This window comes from Hemitrygon akajei, chromosome 1, assembly GCF_048418815.1.
Source record: "Hemitrygon akajei chromosome 1, sHemAka1.3, whole genome shotgun sequence".
Classification (NCBI taxonomy): domain Eukaryota; kingdom Metazoa; phylum Chordata; class Chondrichthyes; order Myliobatiformes; family Dasyatidae; genus Hemitrygon; species Hemitrygon akajei.
Genome location: NC_133124.1, coordinates 32,230,286 through 32,244,716, shown reverse-complemented (window position 1 = coordinate 32,244,716; position 14,431 = coordinate 32,230,286). Strand labels below are relative to the sequence as shown.

At 37.7% G+C, this 14,431-nt stretch overlaps 1 protein-coding gene across 1 annotated transcript in view; it reads left to right on the top strand.

Moving 5' to 3' along the window:
- Positions 1-13,816, top strand: part of terf1 (telomeric repeat binding factor (NIMA-interacting) 1) — a 69,641-nt gene extending 55,825 nt beyond the window's left edge. The window contains exons 8-10 of the mRNA XM_073040559.1: positions 248-351; positions 4,022-4,107; positions 12,255-13,816. Coding sequence (XP_072896660.1) covers positions 248-351; positions 4,022-4,107; positions 12,255-12,431 — 367 coding nt within the window. The 3' untranslated portion in view covers positions 12,432-13,816. The remainder of the gene's footprint in view (positions 1-247; positions 352-4,021; positions 4,108-12,254) is intronic.
- The last annotated feature ends 615 nt before the right edge of the window (positions 13,817-14,431 follow it).

Below are 14,431 nucleotides of genomic sequence, written 5' to 3'. Positions count from 1 at the left end.
TTGCTTTTTGCTTTGTATTCTTGATAGTATAAAAATTTTCTTACATTAATAATCATTTTTAAAACAGTTGTTTTTGATAGCAGTTACTAAATTAATCCAAATTAATTTATGGTTTTATAATCTGTCCCTGGCTAGGTTTTGTTTTACCATTGATGTGTTTTCCTGCTTTGGCCTTCTTTCCTCAAACTTAATAAAGCTAACTGTTACTTTACACTAAAGTTATAATATGAAGGACATTTTATTGCAGATCCAAAAAGCGACTTTACAATTTATCTCATCACAATGAGATGAAACCATTAAAATTTGAAGCAACTGAAGATTTCTTGAGGAAAAGAAAATCGTCTGGGAGGGGTATGTTAATCAACGTGCCTAGATCAATTTTGATATTTATTAATCTTATTACCCCAATAATTGCTGCTGCTTTTATTTCTAACTGTACCTTCCTGGTGTAGATCTGCAATAACTTCTGACAGAGAGGAATAAACTTCCAAAATAAGTATCACATGTTATGAACAGTTGGTATTCTGCACATCATGGCTATTAAGTGGACATTGAATGATGTACCACAGGGTATACTTTATGATCTGTTCTAGACATTATTGACTAGCTTCGTATCATTGTGTTCCATTTTTTTTTTATTAGTTTTTTTATACATTTTCTACATAACTACAGATAAAAAAAACCCAGATCAAAATGAAGAACCTTGATACAGTGTAAAAATAAACATACAATAATAATATGATACAAAGAAAGATAATTGAGAAAGCACCCAAATTGAAGACATGTAAAATTAATATCCTCCCCAAGCCCCGCAACAAAAAAAAACTCCAGACCAACCACAACACAATATAGAGAATATAAATCAGGACAATCAAACCCCCAAAACTGTACATACACTTAGCAACAGAAGATATTCATGCCTATAGGAAACTGATACAGGACTTTGTGATATGGTGCAACTCAAACTACCTGCGTCTCAATATCACCAAGACCAAGGAGATGGTGGTGGACTTTAGGAGATCTAGGCCTCATATGGAGCCAGTGATCATTAATGGAGAATGTGTGGAGCAGGTTAAGACCTACAAGTATCTGGGAGTACAGTTAGACGAGAAGCTAGACTGGACTGCCAACACAGATGCCTTGTGCAGGAAGGCACAGAGTCGACTGTACTTCCTTAGAAGGTTGGCGTCATTCAATGTCTGTAGTGAGATGCTGAAGATGTTCTATAGGTCAGTTGTGGAGAGCGCCCTCTTCTTTGTGGTGGCATGTTGGGGAGGAAGCATTAAGAAGAGGGACGCCTCACGTCTTAATAAGCTGGTAAGGAAGGCAGGCTCTGTCGTGGGCAAAGTACTGGAGAGTTTAACATCGGTAGCTGAGCGAAGGGCGCTGAGTAGGCTACGGTCAATTATGGATAACTCTGAACATCCTCTACATAGCACCATCCAGAGACAGAGAAGCAGTTTCAGCGACAGGTTACTATCGATGCAATGCTCCTCAGACAGAATGAAGAGGTCAATACTCCCCAATGCCATTAGGCTTTACAATTCAACCGCCAGGACTTAAGAACTTTTTAAAAGCTATTATTAATGCTTTTTGAGATAGTGATTTAGATGCATATAATATTTTTTTACTGAGTTAAGTATTGTATGTAATTAGTTATGCTACAACTAGTGTATGGGACATTGGAAAAAAGTTGAATTTCCCCATGGGGATGAATAAAGTATCTATCTATCTATCTATCTATTACCAAAAAAAGAGGAGCTGAAAGCAAGGGACCGAAAAAAAACCCTAGTCAAGAGGAAGGTTATGGAAGTACTCAATAAAAGGTCCCCAGACCTTGTGGAACTTTAAGTCCGAATTAAGAACTGAATAATGAATTTTTTCAAGGTCTAAGCAGGCCATAATATCGTTAAGCCATTGAGCATGCGTGGGCGGGGCAACATCTCTCCATCTAAGGAGGATTAAACGTCTAGCCAGGAGAGAGGCAAAAGATAATATTCGACACTTAGTCGAACTCAGACGTAAATCTGTCTCACCCCAGAAACCAAACAAAGCAGTTAAAGGGTTAGGTTCTAGGTGGTGATTCAGAATATACGATAACGTTATGAAGACATCTTTCCAAAATTTCTCCAAGCTAGGACAAAACCAGTACATATGAATGAGAGAGGCCTCGCCCCTTTTGCATTTATCACAAAGCGGACTGATGTTAGGATGAAATCGAGATAATTTAGATTTAGACATATGGGCTCTATGAACAATCTTAAACTGTAAAAGGCAATGGCGAGCACAAAGAGAGGTTGAATTAACCGATTTGAGAATCGAGTCCCAAGTCTCATCAGATAAGGAGGTATTTAAATCATGCTCCCATGCCATTTTAATTTTATCCACAGGGGCACATCGTAAGGCTGCTAATTTATCACAAATAAATGATATTAAACCTTTACCTAGTGGATTAATAGAAATAAATAAGTCCATAACATTTTTTTCAGGCATTTCAGGGAAGTTAGGGATTAAAGGAGTAATAAAGTGTCTAATTTGGAGATATCTAAAAAAATGAGCATTGGGCAGATTGAACTTAGCAGAGAGCTGTTGAAAAGAAGCGAAGCGATTATCAATAAAAAGATCTTCAAAATGTCTAATGCCCTTCCTATACCAATCATAGAATGCTGAGTCATACGTAGTAGGTAAAAAAAGGTGGTTATGTAAGATAGGGCTAGAAAAGGAGAAACCATGGAAACCATAAAATTTCCTAAACTGAGCCCATATACGCAAAGTGTGTTTAACAAGAGGATTAACTATTAATCTGGACAAACTACTAGGGAGTACAGAGCCGAGAAGCGCAGAGATAGATAATTCTTTAGTGGAGCTCAACTCCATTGCCACCCAATTAGGGCACTCGGGTTGGCCATGGAAAAAAGACCAAAAGGTAGCACAACGTCTATTGGCTGCCCAATAATATAAACGGAAGTTAGGTAAAGCCATGCCACCCTCTTTTTTAGATTTTTGGAGATAAACTTTATTAATTCTAGAGCGCTTACATTGTGTTCCATTTTTATTTGTTCTCTTAGGAAAGTAGCTTGTGTCAGTAGGCCTTTTATCCAAGCTTCCAAAATGCATGTCCAAAACCTTGTTAAACTAGAATTACTATCCTGAAGTTACATTCTTTTTCTTGCTTACCCTGTAGAAAGTAATTGGGTCACTTGGCAACTGTTCAGTCAAATGATGGAAATCAGGAGCTTTACTGTAAATGCTCTAAGTTGAGCCTGTGGCCCAGAAGGTTTAAATACTCTGTAAAAGAGGAAAAATGAAGGATGTTGCCTTCATGTTCTACTTCTGTGATTGCAGGGTGCTGTAAATAGCAATAAAATGAGGGATTAGTTATTCTGTTTTGTGGTGTTGATTGACAACAGGCAAACGACAAGCTGACTGTCGAGTGAACTTTTTAAAAACAGCTTCGAGGGGCTTTTGCATTGTCATATGAAGGTAGACAAAGACCGCGATTTAATATATCTTTTCAAAGCTGGCAAATCAAAATGTACAAGACTGACGTCACTTTGACTTAAGGAATGTGACACTCAGTTTCTTGCAAAAATGAAGTAGGATTTCAGTTTTACAGATCTGTACTGTGTAGGATTTACACCAGGCACACTCAATTTTCCATTCAGGGCTTTCCTGATTTCTACCTTGCAACTGAAAGGAAAACGAAGCAGAGGTTAATCATCTCTTAGCAGAGGATGTGTGAGAGTCTATTTATTCTATTTGAGACAGTAGTACTGATACTGGTCACCTCACCATGGAAATGATGAAGATTGCTGAAACACTGAGGAAATGAACAGTTGAGCTAAGCTTAAAATGCATGAAATACACAGGTGGCCAAACCACAACACTGTTGAAGCGTCTTAGCATACAGAAACTACGGTGTTTGTGTTAGAATTGGCATTGCAAGTATCCACTGAAATCGTGTGGGGAAAAGTAAAGTCCTTTCAAACTATTCAGACACTAACAGTTCTATCTTTTACAGGGAAGAGAATCACGAGTACTGGTCATCTGGCAAAAATTAAAAAGAAAAGTATGTCAATTAATTCAGATGTTCCAAGAAAGAGAAGAGTAAGTAACTTTAAAAATATCTATGCTGTATGAAAACTATTGTATAATAGTATAATTTGTATAATTAAAACTATTAAAGCAAACACTGTTCCTCTTAAGAGCAGTATTGGAGTTGTGTTGAAGGAGAGAAAAATGATTGTTTAAGTAAAGTAAGTTTATTATCAAAGTACACATATGCAAGCCTGAGATTTGTTTTCTTGCAGACCTACTCAGTAAGTCCAAGAAACATAATAGTCAATGAAATACCGTACCAAACAACTAATGTGCAAAAAATAAGCTGTGCAAATACAAACAAAAAAAATCATAAATAAATATCGAGAACATCTGATGGACGAGTCCATAGGTTCTGGGAACGGTTCTGTGATGGGCAAGTGAAGTTATCCCCAATGATTCAAGAGCCTGATAGTTAAGGAGTAATAACTTTTTCTGGATGTGGTGCTGTGGATCCTGAGGCTTCTGTACCTTTTTCCTGTTGGCAGCAGCAAGAAGGGAGCATGGCCTGGGTGGTGGAGATCCCTGATGATGGATGCTACTTCGCAGCTTCAAGTTCTTACAGCATCCACATCACCGAGGACTTCGCGTGTTCTGTAGACACCAGGTGTGGTGAAAAAGGCACAACAGTGCCTCTTTCACCTCAAACGGTTGAGGAAGTTTGATATGGGCTCCCAAATCCTAAGAACTTTCTACAGAGGCACAGTTGGGAGCATACTGACTGGCTGCATCACTGCCTGGTATGGGAACTGTACCTTACTTAATTGCAGGACTCTGCAGAGAGTGATGCGGACAGCCCAGCGCATCTGTAGTTGTCAACTTCCCGTGATTCAGGGCATTTACAAGGACAGGTGTGTAAAAAGAGCCTGTAGGGTCGTTGGGGTCCCAAGCCTTCCCAACCACAATCTATTCCAGCTGCTACCATCCAGGAAGTGGTACCTCAGCATAAAAGCCAGGACAGGCTCCAGGACAGCTTCTTCCACCAGGCCATCAGACTGATGAATTCACGCTGACTTGAGTGTACTTTATATTACATTGACGTATTTATTATGAATGATTATAAATTATAATGATTGCACATTTAGATGGAGACGTAACGTAAAGATTTTTACCCCTCATATGTGAAGGATGTAAGAAATAAAGTCAATTCAATTCAATTTCATATACATGTGCTCAATGGTGGAGATAGTTTACCTGTGATGGACTGGGCTGTATCCACCACTTTTTGTAGGATTTTCTTCAGGGGCATTAGTGTTTCCATACCCAGCCATGATGCAACCAGTCACCACACATTTATAGAAGTTTATCAAAGTTTTAGATGTCATACAGAATCTTTGCAAATGTGTCAGGAAGTAGAGCTGCTGTGCTTTCTTCACTATTGCACTTGCATGCTGAGCTCAGGACAGGTCCAGTCTGAAATGATAACAGTGAGAAATTTACTGACCCTCTCCACCTCTGATCTCCTGATGAGGACTGGCTCATGGACTTCTAGTTTCGTCCTCCTGAAGTTAATAATCAGCTCCTTGGTCTTGCTGACATTGAGTAAGAGGTTGTAGTTGTGGCACCACTCAGCCAGATTTTCAGTCTGCTTCCCATATGCTGATTCATCACCACCTTTAGTTCAGCCAATGACAGTGGTGGTGTCAGCAAACTTGAATATGGCGTTGGAGCTGTGCTTATCCTCACTGTCATAGTATAAAGCAAGTAGAGCAGGGGCCCAAGCACTCAGCCGTGTGGTACACCTGTGCTAATGGAGATTGTCTAGGAGATGTTGTAATCAATCTGAACTGACTGGAGTGTACAAGTGAGGAAATCAAGGATTCAATTGCACAAGGAGGTATTGAGGGGGTGATAGCATTGAAGCTGCATTTGATAAAGAGCTTCTTGATCTATGCATCTTTGTTGTCCGGATGTTGCAGGAATGAGTGAACAGCCAGTGAAATAGCATTTGCTGAGACCTATTATGACAGTAGGCAAATTAGAGCGGATCCAATTTGCTTCTCAGTCAGGAGTTGAAGTGCTTCATCACCAACCTCACAAAGCATTGCATCACAGTGATGCTAATGATGATAGTCAATAAGGCAAGTTACCATGTTTTTCTTGGGCACCAGTATAATTAAAGCATGCTCGAAGCAGGCAGGCACCTTAAATTGCAGTAGTGAGAGGTTAAAGATATCGGTAAATACTTCAGCCAGTTGTCCAGCACAGGTCTTTAGTAATCAGCCAGGTACCCCATCTGGGCCAGATGCTTTCCTTGGGTTCACTCTCCTGAAGAATGTTGTCTGTCATGTTGGCCTCAGAGACTGAAATCACAGGGTCATAGTGGGCGTGGGAGTTCCTTCATGCTTTGATAATGAAACTGAGCATAGAAGGCATTAAGCTCATCTGGGAGCAAAGCTTTGTTGTCACCTATGTCATTACTGTCTTTATAAGTTGCAGTTGTAATATTCAATTATCCAAATGGCTTTTTAGAACACTACTAGTTGGAGGTAAAATTAAGAAGAGGTTTATATCTGAAATGTGCCGAATATTTAAATATGCATAGCTTTAGGAGATTATAGAAAATCTGCCATAATCAGTAAAATCTGCTGACTGGGATTAAACACAGTATGCACATGAAATTTTAGAAGTCTATGGCATGTTCTTTTTCAAAATTAATCGGATGGTTTGAGCGATTACATGTCAGCAAAGTGTGGTATTTGTCCTACGTTAGTTTAATGTTGGATTTTTTCCATAATAGTCTGTGATTAAATGTCTCATTGTCTTCATCCAATGCATGTATAATTTAGTGTTAATTATGTTTAAATTTATTGCAGTTGAATTATTAGGAAAAGTTGTGATTTCAAATGTAACTTGTTATTTTTCCAACTAAAATCCTTTTTATCTATGCTCAAGTGCTTTTTTCGTTTGAATAGCTTGTGAATCATAATACAATTCATTAATATTCAAAGATTATTTCTGTTCCTGGTATATAATATTTCAGTTTTTTATTTCACTAGATGTTTTTAAGTACAAAAGCAAATTTTATTGACCCAAAACTGCATGTGATGTCCTGCCCAAAGCTTACACAGTAAGGTGTTTGTTCTCAGAGCAATATTTTACTAGACCATGCCTTGCGAATTACTAGTTGAGTGTTATATTTCTGTCGTTAAGTTATGGAGCTCAGCTTAACTCCTTTGTTAGTAGAATGATGAATAAACAAGCAATATGAAAATGGCCTAATCCTACTGATGCTTATTGTTGAATTCAGACTTCATACTTAGTCTTTTAAAGGTGAAATGTGACTCGGCTTGCTGAAATAAATAGCTTTATCTGTTCTTGATATGCCCTGTCTGTACGTGGATGAAAGCCCTCGTTTGCTCCCTCAACCCTATTCTCACCATCTACAGTTTCCACTCCTCAAGAATTCATAACTTTCCCTTCAGATCTACTGTCACCCATTCCAAGAAAAAATTCTTTCCACTTTCCTCAATTATCACCCATTCCTCTCAGCCTGGAACCGCCATTCCTCCAATACATTTCACTTTCTCTAATTGGGCCCCTATTCTGCCATAATTAAAGCCTTTGTTAAGGCTTATCTGTTAATCTAATTTTCCCTGAGTGCAGAAAAATAAATAAAACATTTAAAATTCTGAAGGGGTTGATTAGATGGTTGCTGTGTGGGTATGCATGTACCTGTAGAGAATAAAACTTGATGTTTCAGAATTTCTTCAAATGATCCTGAATTTCTGGAGTTTTCTCCTGCAAGTATTGTGGATGCTCCCTTATTAACTAATCAAATAGATCTCTGCATATTAATGGATGAGAACAATGCAAAAAGATTAGCTTGAGAGAGATTACCAAAACCTTAATGTATTTTGTATACACTTGGAGTACTGTGTCCAGTTCTGGCCGCCTCACTATAGGAAGGATGTGGAAGCATTGGAAAGGGTACAGAGGAGATTTACCAGGATGCTGCCTGGTTTAGAGAGTATGGATTATGATCAGAGATTAAGGGAGCTAGGGCTTTACTCTTTGGAGAGAAGGTGGATGAGAGGAGACATGATAGAGGTGTACAAGATATTAAGAGGAATAGACAGAGTGGACAGCCAGCGCCTCTTCCCCAGGGCACCACTGCTCACTACAAGAGGACATGGCTTTAAGTTAAGGGGAGGGAAGTTCAAGGGGGATATTAGAGGAAGGTTTTTCACTCAGAGAGTGGTTGGTGTGTGGAATGCACTGCCTGAGTCAGTGGTGGAGGCAGATACACTAGTGAAGTTTAAGAGACTATTAGACAGGTATATGGAGGAATTTAAGGTGGGGGGGGGGGTATATAGGAGGCAGGGTTTGAGGGTCGGCACAACATTGTGCTGTACTATTCTATGTTCTGTGTTCTATTACTGAGGGATAGAAATGTCTCCTTCTATTCTTGTTTCCTCTTTTTTTTTGACACGCTTAACTGCACAAGCTACTTCCAACATATCCCCTCTTTGTTAAGCTAACTGAGACTGCTCTTCCTTAGTTTAGTATCAGTCTAGACAGTTGTGGCTAGAGAATTGTCTGTACCAGCATCTTCCCCTGCACTCCATTTCCCTCGTGCAGCTAGCCTGATCTCCTGTATTTCTTATTTGAGAATATCTTCTGAAGCCTCAGTGTCAGGATCTGCCAATACTCTGGTACCAACAATGGTTGCATCCCTATGCTACCATCTTTCATGACTCCATCCAATGCTGTTAATTTGTCAAATTATTTGCCTGTCTCTAAAACCTGCCACGCAGAAATTACCTCCAAGTCTTTTATGTTTAACCAGCTGAATTTGATAACAATTAGCAGCAATACTTCAGAGAAAATCATTATCCTCTCTGCATCAGGACCAATTCACTTAATGCCTGTCCCTTTAATAATAATTTTTTAAATTTTTCTTTGCAGCATTTTTTCTGACTTGAGAATTGACATAGATTCTTCCCTTTCTTTATACTATTTCAGCTATATACTTTTATTTCTCCCTCTTATTAATGCAGAATAAATATATCTTCACTACTCTTTGGGATTGACATGTAGTTGTGCTTTGATCACCAACTCGCAGGCCAGAGGAAATTTATTTTTAATTTGTATTATTCATAGCTGTGGATATCTTTATTAGATTACTCTTTAATTTCTCCTCTGCAGATAGATTCTCTTTTTCTTATGTAAAGCTTCGTCCCTGGTTTTACCTTAATGATTTTCTTCTTCCTTGATCTAGGCCTGGTTATTCATGCCAAGTACCAAAGGCCAGGCATTACAACCTAACTGGGGGGAGGGGGTAATCATTATAAATTATTTTTTTTATATATTTTATGCCCCTTTTACAAAACCCTAGGATTTTTGTGCATCTTTATCAATTAGTCAGCCTACCTTTTGAAGACATTTGTATATTTGAATCCCATTTCCTTGCTACTGTAAATTTATCCTTGTATTTCGGTTTATATTATGATGTTTATTAATTCCTCAGATATTGCTGTGTATTTTCATGTTATTTATCTGCCCAAACTTTAAACACTTCTACACTTACCTGAAGTTTTGTTATCTCCACGTTCCATTTTTATTTGATATCATATTCACTACATTCACTCACTCACTCACTCCATGTATGAAATGAGCAAAGATCCTTGAATTGAGCTCTGAAGAGAAACATCACTAATCACCTTACTCCCTTGGACAAAAAAAAATCAATAGCCACTAACCTATGGTCCCTCCTTCCTTTGCACAAAAAAATTCTGACATGATACTGGAAGACTCATGGCAAAGGTGTGTTTTAGTCATTATAAATTATTGATTCCTACAACATTAATAATATTTTACAGCACCAATGGTACAGTGGTCCAGGAGGGTAATTGCAATAGAAATAGAATTGTAAATTAATAAACTTTTCTGAAAAAAATTGATGCTAAGGCCTTAAGAGGTACAAAGAGCCAAACTTGATAGAAATTATCTTAAATATTCCTATCTAATTCTCTTCAGCTAAGTAAAAATCTTTGAGGATCATCCTTTGGTAACTCTCTCTGTGCTTCACTGCAAAAGTTCTGCAAAGTGCTGCTCCAATTTTCCAATTTTAATTGGTCCTCATATTTCCAATTTTCACAGCAGAAAACAATGCTTGTTTTTGTTTTGCCTGATCTCTTTATCTTGAATATTGCAGCTTGTTATCTCAGAACCTTTACAGTGTCTTGTAGAAGTTTTCAGGCGCCAACCCTTTGTTCACATTAATGGGTATCATAATGGGGATTTTGATGAATTTAACTGGGAATTTTTATTTATGAACCACATGCTATTTTTTTTCACACTAAGAAGTCAAAAACTGAAACGTCAGCAGTTCAAAGGTATTCATCCATCTTTGCTCAGTACTTGGTTTAACCACCTCTTGCACTTATTACAGACAGTAGTATTTTTGGATAAGTATCTATTTCACACAATGTAATAGAAAAAGATTTGACCATTCCTCCTCACAAAATTGCTCAAGCTGAGCCTAGTTAGTTGTAGAGTAGCAGTAGACAGCAATCTTGTGGTCTTGCCAGAGATGTTCAATTGGGTTAAGGTCAAGTCTTTGCCTGGGCTACTCAAGGACATCAACTATCTTCATTTGAAACTACCATATAGTTGCTTCGGGGTTGTTGTCCTGCTGAAAGACAAATTTCCTCCCCAGTTTGTTTTCTGGCAGTGGTTAGCTGGTTTTTTATCCAAGATCTCTCTGTATATAGCAGCATTTATTCTCCCATCCGTCCTTTCCAGACTTCCAGTCCCTGCAGCTGAAAAGCATCCGCATAGCATGATGCTAACTCCACCATACTTTACAGTAGGGATGGTGTTGCCTGGCTGATGCATAAATCTAATACTGTGCCATATGTACCCCTTAATGTTGAGGCCAGAAAGTTCCACTTTAGTCTCATCCAACTACAGGACCTCCCATATCTTTACTGTATCTTCTAAGTGATGCTTTGAAAATTCTGTCTGGGCAAGGATATCCTTTTTTTTTAAGCCAGGACTACTTCCTTGCCACTTCCATAAGTACCATTTTTGTGCAAGGCCTTAGAGTCTGTGGAACCACGAACTTCATCTCCAGTTGCATCCATGGTTTTCTGCAGCTCGCTCAGCCTCTCTCTGGCATTGTGACTGTGATTTTATATTTTTTCCACAAGTTCACGATAGACTGCACTGAGCTCCGAGTTATGTTCAATGCCTCTGAGATGGTTTGTGCTTCTCTATTATAATTTCACTGTCTTGCCTTGACTGCTCCTTTGTCTTCATTTTGGTTTGGTCTTTTGAAAATTTACCCTACTGTTGAATCTTGCAGAGAGAGGAGTATTTATTCAGATGATCCACATCAACAAATTTGTTGAACTGGTAAGGTAATATACAGTACTGTACCTGAGGAAAGTTAGTGTAGTAATTACAAAAGGGTTGAATATTTTTTTCAGCCTCATCGTTTTGGTTTTTAATTCGTAGTAAATTGTTGACAGGTTTTGAAACTTTTATTTTGATTTGACATGATGCACAGTGTTTTGTCAATCAGGTCAAAATATATTTTCAGTTAGAAAATGTGAAAATGTGAAAATAATTGTGGGGGCTGAATACTTCTTGAAGGCACTATATTTCTAATAAGCAAACCTCATACTTTTTTAAAGCTGGAAGAAAGAGGTGAAGTGCAAAATGCAAACTTGTAATATTTTGGAGTTGGCGCTTTCTCTCTGTGACTCTGTGGATTTTCCCCTGATGCTCTGGTTTCCTCCTATATCCCAAAAGATGTGCAGCTTGATAAGTTAGTTGACTACTGAAATTGCCCCAAGTACAACAAATGGCTGAATCTGGGAAGTGGGAAAGAAGATTAGTATAAAATGTGTGCTTAATGGTCTGTAATCCTGCCATGGCTAAAGGGCTGTTCCCATCCTATCTGACTCTATATTAAGTATCTAGGGTAAGTTTTGTATAGGGCCTCTGCAGGTTTGGCAGCTAATGTATGGAGTATGTCAAAATTAAAGCTACTGGTCACATGCACTTATTTTTTAACTCTTCTCTTCATTATTTTATTTCCTTGTGCCTAATCTCTTCCCAGTTGATGTAACATATTTTTTAAGGTTGAATTTTGTGTCTGTAAAGAACTGCATTTCAAAATTGTATTTAAAGACACCTTTATTTTAAAGCCTTGGCTATGGGAAGAAGATGTGAAACTAAAAGAAGGAGTAAGAAAATTTGGACTTGGAAATTGGACCAAAATTTTGGAGCACTACGAGTTCAACAGTCGTACTAGTGTGATGCTGAAGGACAGATGGAGAACAATGAAAAAGCTTCATATGGTCCACTCTGATGAAGAAAGCTGAGAACTATAGCATCAAAAATTCCATATTCGGTACCCACCATCGCAGTGAGGGGTTGGATTGGTGATCTTTATTGCGTTTTCTTTACATGTCAGGTGGGGACCAACCCATTTTGCCTCTGCATCCATAAGTTTGAAGAAGTCCATCTTCTTGCAGTAAACCTTGACAACTTTAATATATTTGTCAGATCACTAAAATTTACCATCTATTTGAACACATAATTCTGTCTGTGTACACATAAATCACTTTGCTTTTTGTGGTGAGATGCTTTCCTTGTGAAGTATGAAGGCTGCAGATAACTGCACACTTGACAATGCATTCTGTTGTGTGTGGTAGGTTATGTGGGAAGCTTTGCTACATTTTGAGCATTCCAGGTCTGCCAGGTGTCAACATTAACATCTCTATGTTACTGAGAACAATCAAAGCAGAACAAATATGGAAGTTGAGTAAGCGGCAAGTAAATGGGGAGTAACTTGTACACATTGTTTGAACTTGGAGCATTCAGACCTTTACATGAGTGTCAGTTGGCCAACTTTGTGAACTGCATTTCCTATTTGATCTTGTAAAGTAAGAGTTAAAATGTAAAATCCATACCTATTACAATTAAGTGTTATTGTATTACCAGCATGTGTACTCACTGGGGAAATTCAATAATATATTAAAAATATATTGTATGTGATTAAATTTATAAAGATTATCATTATGTCATTTTAACTAATTTGCTGTTCTCAGCCATGTACTTTCATTCAATTGCATTTGTTCTACGATCACAATTTAAATCCTAGTCTCAATATTTTTTTGGGGGGGGTGCAGACTTGCCTTTGCTTGTTGGGCAGGTTTTACAGCTTTTCAAATCTGCTTTGGAGGAACTTGTAGTCTAGGCAGTAGTCTCTGGCTGTGTGTAACCAGCTCAGATTAAACCCGGCATGGCGGCTCTAGAAGGGCCTTTTCTGCACTGCATCAAATAAATAAATACATTTCCTAATTGGAAGAAAAACTATGCCCACATTTACAAAAAAAAAAGAGACATTCGCAATGGCTGAAAAATGAAAACTTGGAGTTTGCTAATACTTGGGAACGAAATCCAGGGTGATTTTCAACATTAAGCATATCCCATATTGGGATTTAGATGTTATTTGTTGTATTGTCTATATATTGTTAAGTTCCCTACATTTACAAGATCAGTGCATACACTGCAGTTATTTTGTCCATGTATTAAGATAGTTATCTCCCTTCAGATAGTGAAACCTCAGATGCTGACAGCCATTACATGAATTAGCTGATAGCTTAAAGGGGGAAAATTTTCTTCTTTAAAATTTTGATTTTATAAAAATACTCTAGTACTTATGTGTACATTATTTCCAATGTGTAAGTATGTGAATAAAGTTTATTTGTGAAAAATATCAAAATGTGGTGTTTGTCTCTTATTACAGCACATTTCAATGTTTATGTTTACATCTGAAATTTGAAATGCTTGCTTAAAGTAGGGATGAAGCCAGAGAATACTGAATGAGAGGTAGAAACAGCAGCAATGGGAAAAGGACAATTTAACTTACAAAAATGAATAGAATTTGAAGTTAACAGTGAGAAATGTCTATGAACAAACTTCTTGATTTTTTTTGTAAGCAATGGAAGAATCATATATAAAATCAAGCATGTTGTGCTAAATGTTTACAAGTTATTTATTGGGCCTGAATGGAGTAATTTGTGAGTATTTAGGCACAGCACTTCAATAATATCTATTATGGAAAATTTAGGAAATGATTTAAAATTTGTCCAGCCACCTAATAGGGTGAAAATGGGATACCATATAACTTTGGGTGTCACAGAAACAACAGTATTACTTATCAAGTACCCAGATTATATACATACAAAAGAACAAGGGCAGAGAGAATTGACGACCTTGTTAATCATAGAAAGTACCAGAGTACTAAATTGTGATATAAAGGCAATGGATAGGGTTGAAATTATGAACGGCAGGGGAAAGAAGATATGGATAGATG